This window comes from Saimiri boliviensis, chromosome 14, assembly GCF_048565385.1.
Source record: "Saimiri boliviensis isolate mSaiBol1 chromosome 14, mSaiBol1.pri, whole genome shotgun sequence".
NCBI lineage: Eukaryota > Metazoa > Chordata > Mammalia > Primates > Cebidae > Saimiri > Saimiri boliviensis.
Genome location: NC_133462.1, coordinates 66,193,469 through 66,220,127, shown reverse-complemented (window position 1 = coordinate 66,220,127; position 26,659 = coordinate 66,193,469). Strand labels below are relative to the sequence as shown.

Below are 26,659 nucleotides of genomic sequence, written 5' to 3'. Positions count from 1 at the left end.
GATGTGTGGTGGGTGAGTTTCTGTAGGACTTGACCCCACCGACACAGCTGGTCACCTTACTGCTCTGATGTTGTCTATGATTCATTCTACTTATGCGTGAGAAATGGGGTGTGATCCCTGTGGGTTTTGAAATATATGTATATTGTGGAGTGACTAAATCAAACCAAGTAACATATGCATTACCTCAGATACCTATTTCCTTGTGATGAGTACACTTAAGATTTACTCTTTTAGTGATTTCAAGAATGCAGTATATTATGGCCGGGCGCAGTGGCTCACGCCTATAATCCCAACACTTTGGGAGGCTGAGGATGGAAGATCACTAGCCTGGGCGGCATGGCAAGACCCTGTCTGAAAAAAAAAAATTAGACAGGCATGGTGGCATATGCCTGTAGTTCCAGCTACTTGGGACCCCAAAATAGGATTGTCTGAGGCCAGGAGGTCAAGGCTGCAGTGAGCCAAAATTGTGCCACTGTGCTCCACCCTGGGCAATAGTGAGACCCTGTTTAAAAACAAAACAAAACAAAACAAAACAAAACCCACCAATACATTTTTACTAAATATGCTGTGGTCACCTTGAGATCTTGAACTTACTCCTCTTGTCTAACAAGTCTTTATTTCTTTCTTTTGACCATCGTCTCCCCATTCCTGCCATTCCCCAGCCTCTGGTAACCACCAGTATACTCTCTACTTCTATGAGTTCAGTTTTTTAGATTCCACATATAAGAGAGAACCTGTGGTATTTGTCTTTCTGTACCTGGCTTATTTCATTTAGCATTATGTTCTCTAATTCTATGTGTATTGTGGCAAATGACAGTTTTGTTCTGTTTTAAGGCTGAATGGTTCTTCCTTGTGTATATGTACCACATTTTCTTCATGCATTCGTCTATGGATGGACACTCAGGTTGATTCCATATCTTAGCTATTGTGAATAACGTTGCAGTGAACATGGGTCATCACAAGTCTCTCTTGTTGGTCTTACCCAGGACAATCATGGAAACTGTGTACACCTTGGCATTTTCTTTATGGGGATTTTCGTGAGGAACAGAATTGGAAGACAAGCGGTAATATACAGGTAGTCTTCTTTGTTTTTCTTTTTTCTTTTTCACCTTGAGGGACTCTAATGTTAATGTTAATTAACATGTTAATTAAGGTTATGCAAATAAGTTAAGAGCCAAACTGGATTAGATTGGACCTTTCTCAGCTCATATAAGGTGAGCCCTCTGCAGGATTTAAGCAGTTAAATTCATCTCACTTTTTGTAGAAACCGTTTCCATCTGACTCCAGGAAATACATTGTTGAACCCTATTGAGTTAGAAGAGGGAAACTAAATTTCCTGATTCTGGCTGGAAACTGACTCTCCCGTCAGTCATTAAATCTAAACGCTTCTTTCCATTGTTCTGCATTCTCTGCCTCACCACGTGCCAATAGAGTGCAAACTGATTTTTATGTGAACAAAAGGTGATTATTGAAAACGCAGTCTATTTATTATGATGAATTAGAGGGTTTTGGTACTTTTAATTATTTTGACACGTCAGTTCTCTTTTCCACTTACCAGGCCTGGAACCAGTGTAGAGATGCAGACGTCTCCTGCTGCATTTCATGTCAGTATGCTTGCTTTGTATTGGTGCCCCGAAAAACTGTTCTGGCTTTCATTTACAAGGCAACATGGCCTGTAATTGGAAGAACAGCTTCCTTGTATGTATGTCTGATAGGCGGATCTGTGTATCCAGGGCACATGATCAAAGATAGCCCTTGGAGGCAAGCATGACCCACCTTCTAGAAGTGACTCTTGATTGGCCATATACTCTGGATCAGCAGCTACTGTAGGTCACTTTGAGACAGTTTTCTACCCAAAAGCTTCCTGATTGGCTTTTATTTTCCTAGATCCCCAGTCTGCCATTGCTTTTTTTGATATTCTCCTGCTCTCTGAATAGAGACATTTTTGAAGCAGGAATGACAAGAGAGATCTTTCAGGATATAAGATAAACTTTCGGACTTTTGGACTTAGTGTCAGCTTCATATACCTGCCACGAAGTATGAATTAATTGAGGAAAATATGTAAATATGTGCAGAGTTGTAACTATAAATTTTTATACCCATTCAAAGCTATCCAGGCATTTTGGCCTACCAGTTCTCCATAGTTAAACTGATGTTTCAGTTTCTCTTTGAACCTACAGCAGAGAAGTAAACAAGTTGTGCACACTGGCTTTTGAAGTGAAATAGAAGAAAATGGCAATTTGGAAGTTTTATGAGCATAAGCCACTCACAGGTTTTGCTTAGTTTCCTTAGGAACTGCTTCCAGACCTTTTCATTTATCTTGAAACCACTACAAGACAAGAATTCACATGTACTATAGTGTCATGTGAATTATACCCCTAGCTGAAGTCATGTGGTGGGGCTCTGAGTATATCTAGGATTTCACCAGTTGATCTGAAGGAATGAAGCCAGAGGAAACCAAATATCTCTTATCTCTAGAGACCTTCACTAAGGAGCATGTAGCTCTGAGTCCACGTAGATGTGATCTGATAGAACTGTGGGTTTTGAAGCAGGCTGGGTGCAGCAGTTGTGGAGAGTATTGCCCCAGCAGACAGACCTAAAAACATTTGTTACTGATAGAAGGGAATGAGGACTGGAGGAAAGTCTGGAAACTACAGGTAAAGAACTCATCTATCCCTGAGGTACAGAGGAAATGTGCTAAGTCAGATGCTTATTTGTGTCTAAATTGCCTCATTTTAAAAGTAGGAGCAAAAATAGAGAGTTGCCATAGAGTTGATGTGAGAATCGGACTATACAGTTGAAAGGCAATATGATTGCTTTTTATTCTTCTAGCAAACATTTATTGAGTGCCCTGTGCCTGGTACTCAATTCAGTGCTTGGAACGCAGAAATGAAGAAGGCAGAATCCCTGCACTGGATATGGGGCCTGTGGTCTACTTGGTCTCATTAGAGATCTCGTCACAGAAGTAAAAATTATAATGCAATGTGGTGACCAGTAGAGGACCACAGCAGGCTCTTCTCTCCTGTGGGTAGTGGGGAACGAGGAAGGGATTCCTAGAGAAGGTGACTCCCAGAGCTCAGTCTGAAACTTGTTATCCAAACAGAGGATGATGGAAGTATAATGAGCAGGTGCTTATGAGTAAAAAAGCAGTGGCAGGGAATTACAGGTTGGGGCACCGGGTGAATGGTAGGTAGTGGTTAAAGATGGTTAGAAATTGGTTCCAAGTAGGATGAGAAGCGGTAGCTTTTATCTTTCTCCATCTGGTGCTTGTTTTCATTTTAGATAAAGTCTCCATGAAGACAGGAAAGGAAACGCTCTGTGTGTGTGTATGTGCATGTTAGATCCCAAAAGTGTAGGCATATTAAACAGTCCCTAGGAAACTCTGTGTGTGTGTGTGTGTGTGTGTGTGTGTTAGATCCCAAAAGCATAGGCACATTAAACAGTCCCTAGTCATCTTTTCTTAGGTGGCATCATGAATCTGCAGTGCATATTAATACAGAATATGTGGATTCTTCTGTTTAGATTCCCAGAAACACCTGACTTTTTAATAATATATGCTCCTCCATCATTAAAAAATGGAGGTCATGGGAAATGTTTTGTCACTTTGGAAATGTGAAAAAAATGGGAGAGCAAAAGTCCCTTGCAGATTCTCCTCATTGCTAGTCACAAAGAAGACTATACTTTATAAACAGCAATATCTAGACATACTTTATGTAGAGTTCTTAGCTATTTGAATGGATACGTGTTGCACTTTCTTTACTTTTCCCTTTTGAAAGAACATTACACTTAAAAATAGTTAAATCATAATTTGTAAAATGAGACCCGATAGCAGCAAACAACCCTCGTATGTTGTATCATAAATGCCTGTAACATCTCTGGGTAAACACAGCGACATTCCTGTTGACCAGGTGGAATGACATGGGGAATATCACTCATAACAAGTCGACCATTCTAGTGGAACTCGTCAATAAAGAAGAGACTGCCCTCTTTCACACGGTAAGCAAAACGGACAAACAGAGGCAGGGACTGACAAGACATTGGCTTTTGGACTTTTCAACTCCTCATGTCCTTTCCTGGCTCTCCTTATCTTGAGATAATAAATATTCTCTTGAAGAGATGCTTGGTAGTACTTGCTCAATGCTATCATTACTCATTTCAAAATAGTGGTGCTGAAACACCCATGTTTGAAATACCAGGTTTCCGGCCAGGCATGGTGGCTCTCACCTGAAATCCCAGCACTATGGGAGGCCAAGGCCGGTGGATCACTTGAGGTCAGGAGTTCAAGACCAGCCTGGCCAATATGATGAAACCCCATCTCTACTAAAAATACGAGCATGGTGGCCGGCACCTGTAGTTCCAGGAGGCTGAGGCAGGAGAATCTCTTGAACTCGGGAGACAGAGGTTGCAATGAGCTGAGATCATGCCACTACACTCCAGCCTGGGCAACAGAGCTAGACTCCATCTCAAAAAATAAAAAATAAAATACTAGGTTTCCAAGCTGACTTTTGACTCTAGGACTCTGGTCCCTCCACCTGCCTTATGTGTGATGGATCATGTTGTCTGGTGTGCCACCTTCCTCAGCACTCTAGTTACAGCCCTCCTCTAGTGGCCCCTGGTTCTATTGCATTGCATTTGCTTTTGCTGGCGGACCTGAGTTTTCTTTCCCATCGTAGCCCAAGCTTAAACTGAAGTAAGCTGAGCCATTGACCTTCTGTTGAGTGCCTCCTCAAGAGCCAAGGCATCTCACTGCCTCCAATTTAATGAGGTCTGATGTTTATTCTACGCTCTGCCTTGATGCATTTATTTATTTTGAAAGCACTTGGTTGGGAATGACATAAAGGCATGCCGGTTCCTCCGTGTAACCCGGCACTCTGTACCTAGGGATTCCTTAGCAGACAGCGTCTTCCGCCACTCTTTGGTAGGCTTTGTACGCATAGCTGCTGCCGAAATTCAGCAGGTGGGTTTACTTGCTGGCTCATGTGTTAGTTTGTGCTTGAGATGAAGGTTGGAAGGGATGTGCCCCTCCTCAGAAGAATTTTAGTGAAATGTGTAATCCAACAAATGTTGATTTTTTTTTTTTCTCTGTGTCTTCTTTTCCAAGGATGATATCGAAAATGCCAAGTACATTTCTCGGTTGTTTGCCACACGGCACAAGTTTTACAAACAAAACAAAATCTGCACTGAGTAAGTAAACATTTAGTACCCTGCCTGGATGGCTTTGTCACGTTAAATTCATGTTCTTTTGGGGTGTGGTATATCACTTTTCCTATTCACTCTTTTTCCTTGTTTCTCGTAGAAGCTAAAGAAGTAAGCTAAAGCCAGGGCAGGAGGGGAAACTTTAATGATGAAGACTGTCTAGTGTAGTGCATATGCCCAGAGAGTGAATAATTCACAAATTGACTGTGAATGCTTGGCTGCCTGGATGGGTTGGCCCACATTAGCGCCTTTCCAACCCTCTGCCAGGAGTTTGGAGGAGTGGAGCAGTTCCCAATTTGCCAGGGTGCCCCTTCGTGTCAGACGCAGAGTGTGTTCAGAAGTGGGTAACAGAGCGACGAGCTAGCTTGAAAGAGAAGACGCTCTGTCATCCTCAGCCCCGTGTCGCTTACACAGTTGGCTAACCCTGCGTGTGCTCCTGGGTCATGTCATCTGACTGTAAATGAGAGGCCAGGGTAATTAGAGGAAGATGTGGAAGACACTCATAGGTGTCCCAAATCCGTGTGTATTTTTTTAATTTAATTTGGAAATAAAGAGGAGTGTGATGAGGGCACTTAAATGCGGCCTGACCTCAGATGAAGCGTGCTGGGGCTCACTCTATCATTGTCTTTTTCTTGGTTCCCTTCAAAAGACGTTCCTCAGCAGAATACATTCAGCGGTTTGGGCGCCCAATGTGTTTAATTTTGTTTCAAAGAGTGTCAGGGTTAGAAATGCAAGAGAAGAACTGCTTTTCCACTCCCACCGTGGACACATCCGAGAGTATGTAGAGTACTGTCCTAGAGCAGTTCCTGCGGAAGCACGCGGCTGCTTTAGAGCTGGAGCTCCAGGTCATGGCAGACTTTTTTCTCCACACCGCGGAGGCTCTTTTAAGCCAGTCACTGGAATTGGTCACTGTCGGAGTCTGAAAGTATGTCTGATAGTATGAGGCCTACCAGCTTGGTTTGCAAATGTAAATCAGAAGAAGGCCTGATCCGGGAGTGGCAAGTGAAGCCGCTATACGTTTCTTCTGGACACATTCCCGCATGTGCCCCACCGCATCATTCTCTTGAGCAGGTTCCCTGTAGGTCACTTCTGTGAATTTCTACTCTGCTGTCACCTTTGACTTGTGGGGCTGTCTTTGACATGAACAAGAATGCTATCCTTGTTCTTCTGTAGGATGAATTTGAAAACCAAGAAGTGGATTTCACTCTTGTCTTCTGACTTAACCACAGCTCAGCAAATGGCTTTACTATAAGATTTATGAAGTGTTTACTTTTTGTTTGTGGTCTTTTCCTCCAGTATTAGTGAACATCACGTATTAGTCTGAAAACTAAGAAGAAATTCTGTTTCTCAAATTCTGTGTCTGTAATAACCACTCCTTTCCTCTTCCTAACCAGGTATAAGAAGTTCCTAACATCTTACCTGATTAAAATCTGGGGCATACTCTCAAAATCTCTCTCTCTCTCTCTCTCTCTCTCACACACACACACACACACTCTCTCTCTCTCTCTCTCTCTCTCTCTCTCTCTCTCAGTTCCTAACCTCTTACTTGATTAAAATCTGGGGCATACTCTCAAAATCTCACACACACACACACACACACACACACACTCACTCTCTCTCTCTCTCTCTCTCTCTCTCTCTCTCTCTCTCCCCCCCCCTCCCTCTCTCTCCCTCTCTCTCCCTCTCTCTCCCTCCCCGCCCCCCTCCCTCCAGGCATGCACAGCAGCAGCCTTCTCCAGAGGGTGTTACTCTCTGACCTCTAAAAGATCATTATTGATTTTTCTGCTCCTGCAGAGCTGCTGCTTTGTCTTCTGGAGATAATAGCTCCCTGGAGTGGCTCCTCGACTTTTTGGCATAAGGAGAAAAATTAGAGGGGAGTATGTATAACATAGGTCTGATAATATATTTGGCCAGTCATTTAACAACCCGCTGCTGCCATATTACCTCCATCATTTCATTAAAGATATTTTATCACCAAAAAAGTAGGAAGGATGAAATCTCCAGAATAAAGAGAGTCCTTTAAATTGAAGAACTTAGCTTAATGAAAAACTGTACATGTCCTGGTTTTTGTTTTGTTTTATGGTAACACTGAGAACGAGGGAAAATATTATAGCATTTGGGACCCATTGCTTGAAAGCATCTTTGATTTCAACTCTCAAGAACTTGCTAATACTTCCAGTTCATTTTTTAATCTCTACATTAAAAAATCTGTTGGTTCTTAGTTTGAAAAATAACTGATCAGATAAAAGTTTGTAAAATGTATTATCTTAATAAAAAGTAACTTTATATGCTCACACTGAAAATATTGTATCTATTTTAGATTTCCATTTGACTGGAAGCATTTTTAAAATATTTTTTCTTGCATTTTTTAAAAACTGAAAGATTTTACATGTATACAACAGTACGAAGAGTACAGGTTTTAAAAATCCATGTAATAATTGTGATATTTTTCAGTCTTGCTTATTTCCCTCAGTGTTTCTATAAAATAAGCCTCCATCTGTTTAATATTACTTTGTAAAACTTATTCTAAAAGTACCCTATCCAAACATTTTGAAAATAAAAACAAAGGAAATCGAAATTGTTCTTAGTGTTACTGCCCAGAAATAAGCTATGTTTCTGTTTTGATGTAAGGATTACCAATCTTACTTATTTTCTTCCTCTCCTTCTCTTGTCTATTATACTATCAATAATAATAACCATTCTCATTTTTTCACCTCTTCATGTAGACAGTCAAATTCTCCACCTCCCATCAGACGCCAGCCCACCTGGAGCCGGTCCTCTCTGGTATGTATAGAAGCTGCAGTGATCAAGTGATCTGACTGCTGAGCATTCTTCGTTATTAACTTGAGGCGGGGGAAGATGAGGGCTTCATGATGAGGTGAAATTTTGTGATAACACAGAGGCATCATTCTGTCAAGCAGGTGTGATGCACACCCATTTTATCCCCCTTGGACCCGTCTGTGCCCACCACTACTCTAAGTGTGGCTGAGGGTTTACCCTGTGAATAGGTCTCATTCCAGGCCCATGGGACCATGTTCCCTCAGCATATAGCCCAAGGTGTGTTTTCATCCCCTTGCTCATCTGTTCTACTTGATGTATTAATACGCATCTTCAGTTGTGAGCTCCACAAATACAAGTTTGCGTTCACTGCCATGGAGAGAGTTTAATAAACTAGTGAGAAAATGCCTTCTAAATGAGCAAAAATTGGACGGATCTAGTGGATGGTCTCAGGCAGAGTATCTGATGGGAAAAGTTGATTGCATATTTCCTAAATTTAGGCTTAAAAAAAATCAGATTTCCAAAGCATTTCCATAATTTTAGGCTTTAATTAGCCAACAGAGTTTGAATTGACCTAGCCTTGGCTGCTGCCACCTTTTTTTGTTTGTTTTTAGTTTTTTTTAAGCTGCTGTCCTCATCATGTGAATAAGGAAACACAATTTCAATGCATGCGTTGTGTCTTAGGCTGTGTTTTATTTTGAGGATTACTTAAGGATACGAGAAAAAAAGATGTTAAGAGTTGGTTTCCGTTAATGTTTTCTGCTTGTTTTAACTCACAGTTCTTTAATTTTAGGTTATGATTCTTTTTACACAAAATCAAAACAAACTTATGGCCTTTTAACTTCTCTAGATCAACAATTCTTTCAAGTTGATAGAATGCAATTGAATTTTTCTTCATATTCAGTGTATACCCTGTAGCATGTCTTTTTTTTTTTTTTTTTTTTTTTTTTTTTGAGACGGAGTTTTGCTCTTGTTACCTAGGCTGGAGTGCAATGGCGCGATCTCGGCTCACCGCAACCTCCGCCTCCTGGGTTCAGGCAATTCTCCTGCCTCAGCCTCCTGAGTAGCTGGGATTACAGGCACGTGCCACCATGCCCAGCTAATTTTTTGTATTTTTAGTAGAGACGGGATTTCACCATGTTGACCAGGATGGTCTCGATCTCTCGACCTCGTGATCCACCCGCCTCGGCCTCCCAAAGTGCTGGGATTACAGGCTTGAGCCACCGCGCCCGGCCCTGTAGCATGTCTTTAACTTCTCTTTTGAAGGGAAAATTTCAAGGAAAATGTTTTTTCTGGAAAATGCATAGATAAGGACTCTGAATTCTTGAGTTGAGCCATTATATCATCACGGTAATTCCTGAGTGCCTGTGTGAATATTACTACTCTCAATATTACGCACAGTATCTCACATGTGGTCCCCTGCTCTGGAGATTTAAGGGATACCTTGGGCTTTCCCCTAAGTACCAATAGATTTGTTCATGGCACTGATTTCTTTATTCTTCTCCTTTATGAATGTTATCTTCCTTTTTCCTTCTTTGGAGTATAGATTTCTTTATTAGCAAAATAATTTTTCATTTACGCCCTTGAAACCCCATGGGAGGCAAAGTGTTTTAAAGTTCTCTTGTGATCGTATCTTGTTCTCATTATCCAGAGAGGATGCTGAGGCTTACCTGTTTTATTTGGATGAAAACAGTTTACAGGAAATCTGATCCAATTCATGGCTTCCTCCTTTCCCCTGTCCTTTAGGTTTAAACCATTTCACCAAGAGTTTCTTATGATGAGTGAGTAAGACCAGATGACGTTGTCTCTTGGCTTCCTTGCTGATAACTGTTTTTCGCCTGCCCTCTCCTATCTATATTTTGGCGTCGAATTTGTTTCTGTATTAGCCTGTCTGGAAAGAAATGGAATAATGTATTAGAATATATAAAGAGATGAAATAAATAGTATAATCCTGAAATGATGTTTGAGGGATTAGCTATTATTGTCCTTTGGCAATGCTGTTTATGAACTGGCATAAGTCTGCTCATTTATGTCGGTTCATAAACCATAACTTACTTATTAGATTATTTTAAATAAGGCAAGAAAAGACAGCAAACCAACTTTGTCTTGCCGTGTATTTCTATTCCTTTGTACAAATCCCTCCCCACTGTGTTTCTCTTTAAAATGGCTGTGCTACCATGGAAAAATGGAGTTGAATTTTTATGTATTGCCAAGAAAAGGAAAAATATTTTTAAATTGCAACTCAAAAATCAGCCAGAGGGAGACTTGGGAATATAGCACCTTTTCTTCTGTCACCAAACTGCTTTCTTAGATGTATTTAATTTCAGTTCTTCATTTCTTCTGTCTTGATTCCTTTTAATTCTTAGATCCCTTTTTTTAATTACCCCTTTGATGATCAAGCATTGTTTGTGGCAGAGAAAATGATAGGTGAGTTAGTCACCCAGCTCCAAGCTCTTGGCCAGTGTATTTCTTCCACTGAGGGATGCTGAGAAAGTGTGACCCCTGCTGGATTTGGGTTTTTTGGTTTGAGCTCAGATTCTTCTAAAATTATAACCTTTAAAATACATCTGTAAGGCTAACAGAAATATAAGAGATTGGTTGGGCACGGTGGCTCATACCTGTGATCCCAGCACTTTGGGAGGTCAAGGCGGGTGGATCACCTGAGGTCAAGAGTTCAAGACCAGCCTGGCCAACATCGTGAAACCCCATCTCTACAAAAAAATAAAAACTAGCCAGCCATGGTGGCGCAGTGCCTCTAATTCCAACTACTTGAGAGGGTGAGACATGAGAATCACTTGAACCCAGGAGGCAGAGGTTGCAGTGATCCGAGATTGTGCCACTGCACTCCAGTCTGGACAACATGAGTGAGACTCTGTCTCAAAAAAAAAAAAAAAAAAAAAAAAGAAAAAAGAAATATAAGAGATTATCTTTTTTGGTGACTTATAAACTTAAGTGTTTTGACGTTTTATTTTTCCCCGCAGATCAAAATTCCTATTTCAAACAAATTCTTACCTGGAACCTTGACATGTAAATAAAATGGATAATGCTTGAGGTACGGGGAGAGGGGAGCTTGATTTGACTGACAGGAAACTGAGCCGGGCTGAGGTTAAATGACTTGCTCTATATTATATTAGTCTATAACCGTCTGTCCTTTGTTGGCTCACCAAATATTTAATCCACTGAAGTATTTTTTATTCCTCTAAAAGCTTGTCCCTCTTCCACAGCATGAAGTTATTCGGGTTCAGTCTAAATAGCCATTTTTAAGAGACTGTGGAAAAGATTCTGCACTGAGGTAGGGGGCAGACAGGGCCCTTCTCATACTTGGTTCTGCAGTGGGGAAGGTCAGCAAGTGGTCTTGAGAGCTACACACTCGTTGTGGGCCACATTTTAGATATTTACGTAGATTCACCTCAGGCTCGGCTTAACACTAACCCTGTTCCTATTTAAGGTTGATGTGGTCTCAGGCATAGCTATGCTGTGTAGGAGCTTATGAATGGAATTTTGAAAAGAATGAAACAGCTGTCCCCTTATTCTCATTTCTGAGATGGATTATAATAATTTACTCTTTTTTTTTTTTAGACAGTTTCTCTCTTGTCTCCCAGGCTGGAGTGCAGTGGCATGATATTGGCTCACTGCAACCTCTACCTCCTGGGCTCAATGACTCTCACACCTCAGCCTCCCAAGTAGCTGGGACACCAGGTGCATACCACCACGCCTGGCTAATTTTTTTGTATTTTAGTAGAGATGGGGTTTCACCATATTGCCCAGGTTGTTCTTGAACTCCCGAGCTCAGTCAATCCTCCCACCTTGAATAATTTACCTTCTCTAAGTTGTGAAAGAAGGCACAGAGAACTTTGCAAGTGTATTAGAACGTAGATACTAAATTGTTACATTCAATCTTTGATGGTAAGTTCTTTCTCTTTCTGATCTTGAACCAACCTCATTTCTCCCTTACCGTTTCTCCAGTCCCACACTTAGTGATGAGATGAGAGTGCAGATGGGTAGAAGAAGGTTGGGTCAAAGGGGTGACAGGGACGGCGGCTGCCATGAGCCTCCCTGACGACATGGCGGGACTGCTGTGTGCCTGGGCCGGGTGTGTGAGTCGCTGGCCAGGTCTGGCCAGGCCTCCCCACCTCCTCTGTGTTCTCTGTTTCAGCCCAGGCAGCAGCCGTACATCCTGCCTCCCGTTCACGTGCAGTGTGGTGAGCACTACTCGGAAACGCACACCTCGCAAGGTAACGCTGGCTTGCCATTCTCCCTTCTTAAGACAAAAAGTTGAATACCAGTAAGCAGTAAAGAAGACTTTTTTAAAAAAGAAGACAGGGATGCTTTCTTTTTAACTTTGTCATTGTCTAAATGATAGTATCTAACAGCTTCAATTTGCAGAAGGCTTAAACTATCGGTTACCTCTGATCAAAACATTTCCCCGGTATTGGCTGCTTTGGGAGTCGGGGTCAAGGCAGCGAGCAAGTTCTTTCTTCTCCCTTTCCTAAGTGAGCTTAGAGAAGAGAGCGGGATAGCTCAATCCAAGTGAATGCACTTCACCGTCATTGCCGGTATCAGAAAGCTCCTGGCAGTCACTCTGCTTTTCATGGTGACATAGAACACGGGTGTGCAGAATAGTTGGAAGAAATACACACAGTCAGCCTTTTCTCTTAGCCATTTTTCTCCTCTTTCTCCAGCCACCCTTTCTTGGTACACTTGCGTTTTTCTTTTCAGAGTAAAGTAAATCTGTTTTATTCCTCTCTTTCTCCCAAAATTTCTCCTGTGCAAAATGTGTGAAAAAGCTGCTTCTACTAGTAATGACGTCATGGTAACAACTAACATTCATAGAGCAATTATGGTATTGCTCTGAGTACTTGGTATATATTGTTTCATGTGATCCTTCAAATAAACCTATAGGTACTATGATTATTTCTGTTTTCCAGATAGACAAATTGGGGCACAGAGAGATTAGTGATGGAACTTAGATATGAAAATCGGTAACTCGTAATCATTATGCTAACTGCATTTGAAAAAAGATGATGGTAGAAAGCCTTGGATGTTGGAAATATAGTAAATGGTCAATTCACTCTGTGTTATCAACTCCTGGACATTTTGAATCCTCTGCTGTATGAAAGTGTGAGCATGAAAACCAAGACAATCAAGACTATTTGATTTAATAAAATAGTATTTTTACAAGGAGACTAGCAAAGTCACCACATTTCTATGGGCAGGCACCAAACCCCATGGGAGGTGGCTAAAATGCAGCACATTTGTCTCTGTGTTCCCCTTGTTTGTCCTGCCTGCCTCATCTGATCAGATCTCTGTCCATGCTCCTCCTCTTCAGCTGACGATTTTCAGTCACCTTTTCTGTTTTTCACCTTCTCTGAGCTTGCCTTTCTCTGTTTTGCTCGTGCTTAAATCTGTAGTGTGAAAACTAATATATCTTGGCTACAGAAAGGCAAGAGATTGCCTTCCTGGGGGCGTGTGTGTGTAAGAGAACACCGGACACCTAAAATGGGCCTGATTTTAGAAATCTCCTTTTTTCTCTTTAGGTACCTCTTTAAACTATAGTTTTTGCTTGAATTGACCTAAGTGATGACATAGATCTAGAAGGGATTTCAGGAATTGCCAAAAAGAACTCTTGATTCTAATTTTGCCCTCTCTTGCTGCTCAGGACCAACTAGCTGTGCTGACACCCTGGCTACATCATTTGTTTTGTGTCTTTAGGCAATGCCCAGCAGTCCCCTGGGTGAAGGGGCCTTTTCCATTGCCATCAGGAAGAGCAGCTCTAAGTCCTTAGTAACTGAAATCTATTGCCCTATTAAAGTTCTTGACTTCCTGGTCTAAATATTCAGTCCTGTTGCTGAGCCCTGCACAAGAGGACAGGTCTCCCCAATTGGAGGGCCGTTGTTGGTGCCTGATTTCAAAGCTCATGGCAAAACGGAGAACTTCCCCAAGCGACACTTACTCTAAATGTGTGCATGCCTTCTTTGATTAGGTTTGCTTTTTCCTTTCAGTATGCTTTAAGGTGTTCTTTCTGTATGTTGGCATTTCATCCAAGATAATGTTTGTTATTCTGTAGACTATGTTGGTGGAGACGATGGGATTTCATTTTTTATGACTTATTTAAATTAAAAGTCACCTCATGAGTATGTGATGTACATTGTTGTGGCAGAATGGTGTGGAGGTTCACGTGCCTTTGCTTGACTTCTTGTAGACAGCATTTTTCATGGGAATGAAGAAGCCCTGTATTGCAACTCTCACAACAGCCTGGACTTAAATTATTTAAATGGCACCGTCACCAATGGCAGCGTGTGTAGCGTTCACAGCGTCAACTCCCTCAACTGCTCGCAAAGTTTCATCCAGGCCTCCCCCGTGTCCTCCAACCTCAGTATCCCTGGGAGTGACATCATGCGGGCCGACTACATCCCCAGCCACCGACACAGCGCCATCATCGTGCCTTCCTACAGGCCGACCCCCGATTATGAGACGGTCATGCGGCAGATGAAGAGGGGGATCCTGCATACAGACAGCCAGAGCCAGTCTCTGAGAAACCTCAACATCATCAACACCCATGCCTACAACCAGCCAGAGGATCTGGTGTACAGCCAACCCGAGATGCGCGAGAGACACCCCTACACGGTCCCTTATGGGCCACAGGGGGGCTACAGCAACAAACTTTTCAGTCCATCCGACCAGATGAACCCAAAGAATCACGTGGTGCCGAGCAAGCCGGGGGCAAGCGCCATCTTGCACACGGTGAGCACCCCCGAGCTGGCCAACATGCAGCTGCAGGGCACCCATAACTACAACACCGCCCACATGCTCAAGAACTATCTCTTCAGGCCGCCGCCCCCCTACCCGCGGCCACGCCCTGCCACCAGCACTCCAGACCTGGCCAGCCACCGCCATAAGTACGTCAGCGGCAGCAGCCCCGACCTGGTGACCCGGAAGGTGCAGCTCTCGGTGAAGACCTTCCAAGAGGACAGCTCTCCGGTGGTGCATCAGTCTCTCCAGGAGGTGAGCGAGCCCCTCACGGCCACCAAGCACCACGGCACGGTGAACAAGCGCCACAGCCTGGAGGTGATGAACAGCATGGTGCGGGGCATGGAAGCCATGACGCTCAAGTCGCTGCACCTCCCCATGGCGCGCCGCAACACGCTCCGGGAGCAGGGGCCCCCCGAGGAGGGGCCGGGCAGCCACGAGGTCCCCCAGCTCCCTCAGTATCACCACAAGAAGACCTTCTCTGATGCCACCATGCTGATCCACAGCAGCGAGAGCGAGGAGGAGGAGGAGGAGGCTCCAGAATCGGTGCCCCAGATCCCCGTGCTCCGGGAGAAGATGGAGTACAGCGCCCAACTGCAGGCGGCCCTGGCCCGCATCCCCAACAAGCCCCCGCCCGAGTACCCCGGCCCGAGGAAGAGTGTGAGCAATGGGGCGCTGAGGCAGGACCAAGCCGGCCTTCCCCCCGCCATGGCCAGGGCCAGGGTGCTGAGGCACGGGCCGGCCAAGGCCATCAGCGTGTCCCGGGCCGACCCGTCGGCTGTCAACGGGGCCTCTCTCGGTCCATCCATCTCTGAACCCGACCTGACAAGCGTGAAGGAGCGGGTCAAAAAAGAGCCCGTGAAGGAGAGGCCTGTGTCTGAAATGTTCTCCCTGGAGGACAGCATTATAGAGAGAGAGATGATGATCAGGGTGAGTGTCCTCCTCTCCCGGGGTGTTTTCCAGAAAGCACGGGTTCCAGGCACTGAGCAAGGCGCAAGGCTTATGCGGGGAATGCAGTCGGTGTTTAAGGAATCATGGAGCATTTAATCAGGTAGTACTTGATTACACAAAACATTGGGGTTTTGCCCTTTTAAATAAGTCTTCCAATCTTATTTGTAGCTTCTAAGAGATGTACTTGGTACGTTGTTATGGCCAGTGCCTCAGCCAGCATTTTGCTGCTTATTCAAGGCTCAGACTTCAGTTGTGTGAGCTGCTATAATGGAAGCTCACCTTTCTATGTCTTTGAGTGTTCTGCTTTCTTGAAGGAAAGCTGTCCTCCACCCCCAGTGAGATATTAAAAAGCAGCATTCCTATACAGCCTTCTGTATAGATCTGTAAGTCAGGACAGCTCACCAGTATTGTCTGGACTGTAGTATGTCTGGTTTTATATTCAGATTTTCTTTCAATAGATGTTTCACACAGATTCAAGAAAATTATAGTAATTGGATATATAATTCTCCTTTGAACTTATTCTTTTGTCTGTTTAAAACTTGTACTTTATGTTTCTAAAATATTTTTACTTAGGTTTTTGTCATTATCCACAGTGTTTCTTTTTTTTAAAGCCTGAGCCACTTTGTGGTTTTAGCCTCAATATAATAATCATTCCCTTACTCTTAGAATTCCTTTTCCTCTGTCACTTGGCCTTTGTATAGTTTGTATAAATGAGGACCTTAGAAAATCACCGTTTCCTGTGAACTCAAGAGACTATATGAGCAGTGCCCAAATCAGTGGGATTAGGCAGGTAAAACCAGTTGGATAGCAAATATGTTGTGATCGCTTGGGCAAAGGTATAGTTGTGTGCATGTCCGTGAGGTCATAGTGATTCTCCATTAGCATAAAGATTATGTGACCAGGGTGAGGTAGGAATATCCACAGGACTGTGTAAATTATGGTAGGGGAGGCAGTATACAATATTCATGAATCAAACACCTAGCTAACTGCTTTTCTGGAAATGGTCTGTGTTCTCAAAGATCTAGGTTTTTTGTGTTTTTTTTTTTCTTTAACTTATGAAGATTCAAGTCACTAATATGTTACTTGCTCTGTTTTAAAATGAAAGTAACTGGCTATGGTAAGGTAGAGAAAATGGCTGAATTGTATCAGAATATTTAAGACTTAAGTTTTGAGTTACCTCACCTTATAAAAATATGTCAGTATGCTAAGTACTCAACAAAGATCCAGGGTATGGGGATATTTAAAAATACATTTCTGTTGGGTCAGCATCAAAAATATCAGTTTCTGTACAACCCATGTTAAACTTTTAAGTATACACACATTGAAATTATTTCTGATAAAAATCACAAACTCCACAGAAATCACTAAAGGCATATGCAGACAACTTTCAAATACATTTTGACATCGAAGTCAGGCAGTTCACTTGGAAGAAGTTATAACGAGTACCCCTGAATTTTTGTAGTAAGATGTTTGACGTCAACTTTGATTATGGGAATTCTTTACATCTCACACAAAGGAGGCACTGATGCTTAGAAACTTAAGAAAATTGCTAGAACTATTAAGACTGACGTGAAGCATTTGTACAGCTTTCCACAGTTTCAAAGAGGTAGTGATAGATACTTGTCCTCCTGGCGATATCAATTGCACTTTCTTCCAAGTTGTTTTTCAGCCCTGGTTTGATATAACGCTTCATCAGGAGGAGTTCTAGGGTATCCTTGCTGTCTCTGTTCCCAGCAGCAAGATGCAAGGGGGTCAAGAGGCCTTTTGTTGGGGCATCGACATCTGCATCATGCTGCAGGAAGAAAGAAGCCGCTCTGGTGTTATTCCACGTACAAGCACCATGTAGGGCGTCCAGCCATCCACAGTCGCTGCATGAACATCTGCCCCCTGTGCAATGAGCTCCCGGACAATATCTGAGTGTCCTCTGTAGGCTGTGCGATGTTCACATGAGTGGCCTTTTCAGAATGTAATCTCCGCACTGTAGTAAGCTGATTTTTTTCAGCAGCCCGAAGAAGCAATTCGCTGGGTCTTTTTCCATTTTTTGTCTTGCAGTTGATACCACTCTTCCTTTTTTTCATCTTGTTCCTTGTCTGCATTAGAATTGCCTACCCAAAGACTTTGAGTACCGGTAGGAATAAGGTGTCCATGTGTTTCCGACAATTCAAGTTGGTTAAGTGTTCAGAAAAGTCCAAGGAATTCTCTTGGTCTGGTATTCCATCATTATTTCCTTTTTCTTTTTCCATTTTTACTACTATTCTAAATAAAAAGCATTTTGAATGCCAGGGTATAAACACTCTTTCTAGAAATGAATTATGACTGCTTTATTCATCAAGATCTAACAGAAGGGAAAATTGCCACCGTCAAACTTAACTCTATCAAAAATTCACGCATGTATGTGAATACACACATACATATGTATATATACGTCCATATTACCATTTGAAGATCCATCCTAGTATTAGACATGAATAGCTCTTCTTCAGAATATGTACAGAGCCAGGTATAGTGGTGAACACCTCTAGTCCCAGCTACTTGGGAGGCTGAGGTAGGAAGATCACTTGAAGCCAGGATTATGAAGCCAGCCTGGGCAGTATAATGAGATCTCATCTCTACCAAAAAAAAAAAAAAAAACCAGCCAGGCATGATGGCAGGAGCCTGTAATCCTAGCTAATCAGGAGGCTGAGGTGGGAGGATCACTTGAGCCTAGGAATTGAAGGCTTCGGTGAGTTGTGATTGTGCCACTGCACTCCAGCCTGGATGGCAGAACTAGACCTTGTCGCTTAAAAAAAAAAAAATTGTACAGTCTGGGGAGACAGTTATGTTGTCAGAACAGGACTATGCGGGTACATGTAGAACAACGAAGTGCATTTGCTCTTACTAATGAGAAAATGTTTGGAGTATTGCTACTTTAAAAAATCTCCATTGCTGCTTCCCATGAACATTTTCACTCTCTTAAAAAAAACCAATTAGAACTAATCAAAGCCAGATTGACTCTCTTCATTCACCATGGTTGTACTATAAGGTAACCAAGCCTAGTTTTGGGAACTCCAGAACAGCTGTAACTTAAAATTTGCTTTGATGGAGTCCATTAGACCACCTTCATTTCCAGGTCTTCCTAACCCATCATTGGAATTCAACCTGAAAAGAACAATCAAGGCCCAAATATTTCAGGAAGCCAAGTTCCTGGGGTCAGAAATGGAATCTGTAGCAACCTTATTACTTTTGGAAAACCTTAAGAACATTCTCAATTTGGCCAGCTCCGCTAGAGTGGTACTAAGAGATTTTTATACAGACATGACTTTTTGCAAACCTAGAAGGAAATTGTGCAAGGTGTACCTTTGCCTCTAGCAAAGAAAACCTTTGGCTTGGAATGGACGAAATGTGTGGATGGGTGCCGTTGGGAGAGAGGTTTCCCAGTGTGGAAGAAAACAATTCATTGGTAGAAATGGATTTTTTCAATACTTCTTCCAGACCACTTAAAAGCAACATTAGCAGCCTAAGCATTTAATTTAAGCTATTTCCCCAGCCAACTCGATACTTAATGATGTCCACATGGTCTCATAACCTCATTTTGGTTGTACCCATCCCCTTCTCTTGTTATTCTTATTAAACGAATAGCCTGTAGCCAAAATCTTGGCACTGGTCTCCTCCTTAGAGCTCCTCGCATTATCATAAAAGAACAAGGGGTTTTTCACTATTTTTTTCTCCAGATGCTTTTCCATTCCATTCATGTGGGTAATAATGACTAGCAAATTTTATCCATTAACCTTTACTTCAAGAAATAATTACCCCATTTCTACTTTATTTTCCCTGTTGAAATATTTTTTTTTCCAAATCTGCTACACTCAGGAGCTCAAGGACACCAGCAGACCTTAGAGGAGGATTAAGAGCTTCTTCAGTAAGCCAGAAGGCCAGGCAAGGGTGACAGTGCCAGTGGCTCTGAGCCCAAGATGAGTCTCCATCTGTTTTGTTTGTAATGCAGAAACTCACCCCATAACCTAAGCAGCATCCCCATGGGTCAGATACTTCTCTGCTCTCCTCACAATAGGCAGCTTTTGCCAGCTTGATGAGAATTCTTGAGAGGTGAGGGCCCTCTTGATAGAACACAGTGAGAAACTTTTGGCAAAAGAAAACTAGGTGCAGGTATGGTGAGAATTTGCCCTCTGGGCAGTTCTCCTGCAGCTGCTTGTCTATTTGATGGATGGTTCCGCTGCTTTTGTGGCTTCTCATTTTGGCTCCTACTCCTTCCTTGAAGGCACTTCCCTGCCTCGGAATCCCCTAGCCAGAAGTTGATACACGGAGAAGAAAAGGCCAGATCAGATCTTTTGAATTATTATTATTTTGTGTGTCTGGTGACAAGTTGATAGGGTGAGTGAGAAGGAGCAAAGAGACATAGTTTATCACTGAGTAATAATCCCTTTTCAAGAAAGACTAATTAATTAATTTTTGTCTTAGACCCGGTTAGGGTTGCCTTACGGTGCAAAGTGGAAAGCAAGCAGGACTGCTGAGAGGAGCTGAGGACCCGTTTTCCAGAACTATAGCTTTCTTGAAACTTTGGAGAGCAGTGAAATAGATTCCCAAGTGAAAGGGGTGACAAATTAAAAAAAGAAAAACTCTTTCTCCTCAAAACTAGAAGCAAGCAAACAAAGCCCTAAAAATTTTAATCCAGAATCTTCCCCCAGGGGGTTTCCAAGAATTGAGAGACCAGGGCCATTTGAAAGAATATTACATCTTTTGGTGGTAAGTCCCTGAGTACTGTAAACCCAGAAAATCGGAGACAGTCTCAGTTAACGTAGAAAGTTTACTTTGCCAAGGTTGAGGGTATACACTTGCGGCACAGCCTCAGGAGGTCCTGATGGTCGGGGCACAGCTTGGTTTTATACGTTTTAGGGAGACATGAGACGAGTCCATGTAAGAAGTACATTGGTTTGGTCTGGAAAGGCGGGACAACTTGAAGGAAAGGCTGGGGACTTGAAGTAGGGAGGGGGCTCCCCGTCACAGGTCGGTGAGAGACAAATGGTTGCATTCTTCTGTTTCTGATTTGCCTTTCCAAAGGAGGCAGTCAGATATGCGTTTATCTCAGTGAGCAGAGGGGTGACTGAATAGAATGGGAGGCAGGGTTGCCCAACAGTTCCCAGCTTGAGTTTTCCTTTTAGCTTAGTGAATTGGGGCCCAAGGTACTTTCTTTCTTTTTTTTTTTTGAGACGGAGTTTCGCTCTTGTTACCCAGGCTGGAGTGCAATGGCGCGATCTCGGCTCACCGCAACCTCCGTCTCCTGGGTTCAGGCAAATCTCCTGCCTCAGCCTCCTGAGTAGCTGAGATTACAAGCACGCGCCACCATGCCCAGCTAATTTTTTGTGTTTTTAGTAGAGACGGGGTTTCACCATGTTGACCAGGATGGTCTCGATCTCTTGACCTCGTGATCCACCCGCCTCGGCCTCCCAAAGTGCTGGGATTACAGGCTTGAGCCACCGCGCCCGGCCGGTACTTTCATTTCACAGTACTTCTCACTTTCTCACAGTAACCTCCTCTGAGATGCTCCCTTGGTTTGTCTGATGGGTTGGCCATCACCAGGTCAAGCATCCTGTTGTCAGTGTCACTAACACAGGCTTCATTTGGATTGTAGGTGACACTGTAGAGACACATGGAAGGGTGTAATGCAGTTCCCCGCCACCCGCAATTAGAACAATTCATAACCCTGTGTGATGACTCCGTCAAGACGTCTTCTTGGGGAGTGAATTTATAGATCAGAGAATAAGGAAAAAAGTCTCCCAAGGCTTGAAAAGAAACCAGGGATTCAATGGCTCTTCATCTGTGGCAGTCAAATGAATCTGCAAATTGGTTGTCCTTCAGTGTGAATCAAAATCTTAAACTCTGCAAAACTCATCTGCTTCTATGAGAAGTGCCTGTGTTCTTCCCTTAACTTCCAAGACACAGTTACTTTTAGGAAAGGCCCTTCGTGGCTTGCTTGAAGTGAGTATAAAGAGAGCTTTTTCATACTCAGTCAGTTTCAAGGACCTGAAGAAGCACAGCAGGAAGCTAAAAACCAGGCCTGCCCGATCCAATTTCAGTGTAGAGGCGAGGGCAGAGAGGATGGAAATCAAAAAGCCACAAACCAGGGCCAGGTGTAAACATCAAAACTTTTCCCTAAGTGGTCCGCTCAGTTCCGGAGTCCATGTTCGCCCATAGCTCAGCAGCATGCAGTGATGTCCCTCCGTCTGCGCTGGGAGTCACAGCCTCTGTTATTGTGGGCCCTCTGCGTGAAGCTGAAGGGTAATGCCTGGTGGATCGTCTTAAATGACCCCAGCCAGGCTTTGGTGTTAGTGAGCTCACTAAACTACATCAGCTTTCAGTTCTGGGAATGACACCACTCACAGGTACTCCAAGGACCAGAGATTAAATACGGAATTAACATCCTCAGCATTAGCCCATTAAGACGGAAACTTAGGAAGATTTCTCTCTACAAAATGTATGTGTATGGATCTCCTGATCAACAGCAACAAACCGTTTTACAAGTTTTGCTCCATTCCATCTGTGCAAAAGGTCCATCGCTGTGATTGGATTAGATGATTCAGATAAACCGTTTTTCTCTTCCTTGTCCTGTTGTCCTTCAGCCCTTATCTTTCTAAAGTGTCTGCACATAACCTTTTTTTTTTTTTAGCCCTATGGCAGGGTGTATTTTTAGGGAGTCTTTTTTTTTTTTTTTCTTATTTATTGGTCTGTCTAGCTAAGGAGTTAATTAAGAATAAAAGCTCAGGAGTCCTGTAGGAACTGGCTTGGGGGCCTAGTGGGAATAGTGGGAAGGTTGTGTTTGAATTCGCCCTACTAATGGTGATTGTCTGCATTCCTTGGCTGGGGAGTTACAGATTTGGGGAGATTAAAACACATTCCAGCATTCTACGAGTATTATAAACAATGAGAACATGCCTTTTCTTGCCGCAAGAATCTGGAGAAGCAGAAGATGGCAGGCCTGGAGGCACAGAAGAGGCCGCTGATGTTGGCAGCGTTGAATGGGCTCTCGGTGGCTCGAGTCTCAGGACGGGAAGAGAATCGAATTGATGCCACCCGGGTTCCCATGGACGAGAGGGTAAGTGGCAGGCTTGTCAAACGTGATTCATTCTATGCGGTTGTAGGATCCCAAAACACCCTCCTTGCCCAGACGTGCCAGCACCGAGGTTTGCGTGATGCGTTCGTTCTTGAATCAGATTAGGAAGATCAGGTATAACTGTGTTGCATTAAATCGGTCCCTTCCAGCATCTCATGTTTCTCTGCTCCGGTCTTCCTGCTTTGTCAGGTTGGCGGATCAATGGTTGCCTAAAACCAGCAGCCCCTCACATGCCGTATGACTCGGTCAAGTCACTCAATTTCTTTAAGCCTGCTTCCTTTTTTGTAAAATGCCCAAGTTAACCACTTGCAGTAGCTCTCCATTTCTGTGATTTTTGTGAGCAATTGCCATTTCTTAGGAAGTGATTATTTTATCCAAGCATTTATTTTTATTCTTGAATTTTAAAAAACTTTTATTTTTGTTTTGGTGGCACATGTGAAGGTTTATGACGCAGGTATGTCACAGGGGTTTGTTGTACGTATTATTTCATCAGCCGGGTATTAAGCCCAGTACTGCATGGTTATCTTTTCTGTTCCTCTCCCTCCTCCCACCCCCCATCCTCAAGTACCCCAATATCTGTTGTTCGCTTCTTTGTGTTCATAAGTTCTTATCATTTAGTACCACTTATAAGTGAGAACATGCAGTATTTGGTCTTTCCTGGGCTAGTTTGCTGAGGATAATACCATCCGGCTCCATCCATGTTTCCCCTCAAAAGACATGACCCTCGTATCCAAGCATTTATAGAGTTCTTTAAAAATGTTGTCCCCTCATATGACCATAAAATGAGGCTGATTTATAATTGTCTGGATAACACATTGTGAGAACATTGGTTTTGAAAAGCAGAAAACAGCTGCATGGTAGTGTTTTAGACGTGAAGAATGGTGTATCCTTAGTTCCTGAAATTGCTGTCAGAGAAGGTTAATAAACAGGTTGTATAAATGTAATAGAGTACTAATAACATTAGGGTGCTAGATCTCTGCCAGTATGTGTCCAGAATTAGGATGTTTTTTGACCCAGAAGGGACTTTAGAGGAATCATTTAACCCAATTAATAGCATATTATTGTTATTAGTAGTTTGGCCAGTGAGGAGGAAAAAAGAGATTTAATTTTCAGAGCTATAGAGTTGTGGACCAGTATCATCTTAAAAACAGCTACATATGTGGAGAAAAGGACGTTGCGTAATTAACAGTCTCTTTATCATTAGGACTTTGAACAGAGCATTATTGGCAAAAATTTTGATTTCTGAATTTCATCTCTTGCTAGTTCTTGCAGATTTGTTCTACCGGCAGTATGAGTAAGAAGGAAAATGGTTGTTAGATAAGGGAAACTATCAATATGGTTGATAATGAGACAGACTAACCAAGTATTGATTATATAACTTGAAATCTCATATAACACAATCACTGTGAATTTTTTTTTTTTTTTTTTTTAAGATGGGGTTTCACCATGATGGCCAGGCTGGTCTTGAACTCCTGACCTCAGGTGATCCGCCCACCTCGACCTCCCAAAGTGCTGGGATTACAGGCGTGAGCCACCGTGCCCGGCCAATCACTGTAAATATTTAAAGAAATTTGGTTGTTCCTGGGCGCGGTGGCTCACGCCTGTAATCCCAGCACTTTGGGAGGCCGAGGCGGGCGAATCACCTGAAGTCAGAGAGTTCGAGACCAGCCTGACCAACATGGAGAAACCCTGTCTCTACTAAAAATACAAAAAATTAGCCAGGCGTGGTGGTGCATGCCTGTAATCCCAGCTACTGGGGAGGCTGAGGCAGGAGAGGTACCTCCGAACCTGGGAGGCAGAGGTTGCGGTGAGCTGAGGCCCTACCATTGCACTCCAGCCCTGGCAACAAGAGTGAAACTTAGTCTCCAAAAAAATAAATAAATAAATAAATAAAATAAAAATTTGGTTGTTTCATTGAGTTTTTGGATCAGATAATTTAGAGAGCTGAAGATCAATTTCTGTTGCAGTTCAGAACCCTGAAGAAGAAACTGGAAGAGGGAATGGTGTTCACAGAATATGAGCAAATTCCAAAGAAAAAAGTGAATGGCATTTTCAGCACAGCGGCTCTGCCGGAAAATGCCGAGCGCAGCCGAATCCGTGAAGTTGTCCCCTATGAGGAGAATCGAGTAGAGCTGATACCAACCAAAGAAAATAACACAGGATACATTAATGCCTCCCACATCAAGGTAAGAAGGCAGCCTGTTAGAAGGTTTCTTAAAGATAGCTGGGTTAAAGGTAAAAATGCAGGGAGAAGAAAACGTGTGGGCCGTACCTGTGCCTTTTGGCTGGTCCCCAGACCCTCAGGGAGTGTTTTTGAACTCCGGTGCTTTTCTTAGTCAAGTGGAAGGGCATGTCTATCACTGCAGAGAGAAGGAAGTCTAGCAGCCTCAGGAAAAACCTCAGGTCAGCGATTTCTGAAGCCTGCTCATTACAGAGGCTTTAACTTTTCCTTCTCTCTGTGGGCTATAACTCTCTCTGTACTCACAGGAAAAACTGCAGATTATCCTTTTCAGTTTGTAATTAGCAAGTGATGGAGACTTTGGAAGTAACAGGTATTGCTTTACTGACATTAACCTTTTATGTTCAATAACAACAGAAACTATTGTTTCTCCCTTATAATATACAGGTTATGCACAAGTCTTATTATTGCATGGTATTTATTTATTTATTTATTTATTTATTTGAAATGGAGTTTCGCTCTTGTTACCCAGGCTGGAGTGCAATGGCGCGATCTCAGCTCACCGCAACCTCCGCCTCCTGGGTTCAGGCAATTCTCCTGCCTCAGCCTCCTGAGTAGCTGGGATTACAGGCACGTGCCACCATGCCCAGCTAATTTTTTTTTTGTATTTTTAGTAGAGACGGGGTTTCACCATGTTGACCAGGATGGTCTCGATCTCTCGACCTCGTGATCCACCCGCCTCGGCCTCCCAAAGTGCTGGGATTACAAGCTTGAGCCACCGCGCCCGGCCTATTGCATGGTATTTAAAAGAGTGGAGTGATTTTCACCTAAACTATAAAAGTGTGGTTAATACTGAATCTTGAAAGATTTGCCACATTAGTCAATTAATTTGTGTTACTAAATTTTTGTTAATATTTCAAATACTTCAAACCTTGATATGTCAGTATTACATAGTTTATCAGTTTTGCAGTTAAAAGTTTGAGTTATGGAGCTGGGCGCGGTGGCTCAACGCCTGTCATCCTAGCACTCTGGGAGGCTGAGGTGGGTGGATCACCTGAGATCAGGAGTTCAAGACCAGCCTAGCCGGCATGGTGAAACCCCATCTTTAAAAAAAAAAAAAGTTTGAGTTGTGGATATGTGTGTACATAGTTAAATATTTCCTAAATAGCTTACCTTTCTCAGTGTCCCTATTCACAGAGGACACTTGTTTCAGATGTCACCATTTGCTCTGAACTCTTAAGTAGGAGAATTTATTCATCTATTAATATTAAAACCATTGTTACAGGATATTGTTGAATAACACAAGGTTCAATTAATAGTTGTAATCAGTAGCCTTAGAAACCTGTTTCCAGCCTTGTCTAGAATTATTTGCTTTCCTCATTGTACTTTTTACCTGTAGTAGAATTATTAATAGGTTCCTCTGAGCTTCTAAAGGCTAGTTAGGTATCTAGCTTGTGTATCAGTTAGAACTAGTTTTGATACGGAACATGAAAAACGTAGCGTGGTTGGGCATATAGTATTTTTTATTAATACACACAGATAACCATATTTTTTAATAATTAGAAAGTACTGTCAAAAGAAATATAAAAGGAATTATCATAGATCATATTGCTAATTTTTAGTCTGGTTTTTTGAGAATGAGAAGTAAAAATTGTACTCTATAGGAAACTCTTAAATAAACTGGCAATGATGTGTTTCAT

At 42.7% G+C, this 26,659-nt stretch overlaps 1 protein-coding gene and 1 pseudogene across 2 annotated transcripts in view; one reads left to right on the top strand and one right to left on the bottom strand.

Moving 5' to 3' along the window:
• PTPN14 (protein tyrosine phosphatase non-receptor type 14) overlaps window positions 1-26,659 on the top strand; it is a 201,807-nt gene that overhangs the window by 151,456 nt on the left and 23,692 nt on the right. For both annotated transcript variants that reach the window (XM_003930356.4, XM_010340945.3), the window contains exons 8-15: window positions 987-1,075; window positions 3,909-3,996; window positions 5,102-5,184; window positions 7,923-7,980; window positions 12,131-12,209; window positions 14,177-15,654; window positions 22,619-22,762; window positions 24,748-24,966. In XM_003930356.4, the coding sequence (XP_003930405.1) occupies window positions 987-1,075; window positions 3,909-3,996; window positions 5,102-5,184; window positions 7,923-7,980; window positions 12,131-12,209; window positions 14,177-15,654; window positions 22,619-22,762; window positions 24,748-24,966 (2,238 nt within the window). The remainder of the gene's footprint in view (window positions 1-986; window positions 1,076-3,908; window positions 3,997-5,101; window positions 5,185-7,922; window positions 7,981-12,130; window positions 12,210-14,176; window positions 15,655-22,618; window positions 22,763-24,747; window positions 24,967-26,659) is intronic.
• Window positions 17,234-17,918, bottom strand: LOC101051083 (ankyrin repeat domain-containing protein 49 pseudogene; annotated as a pseudogene).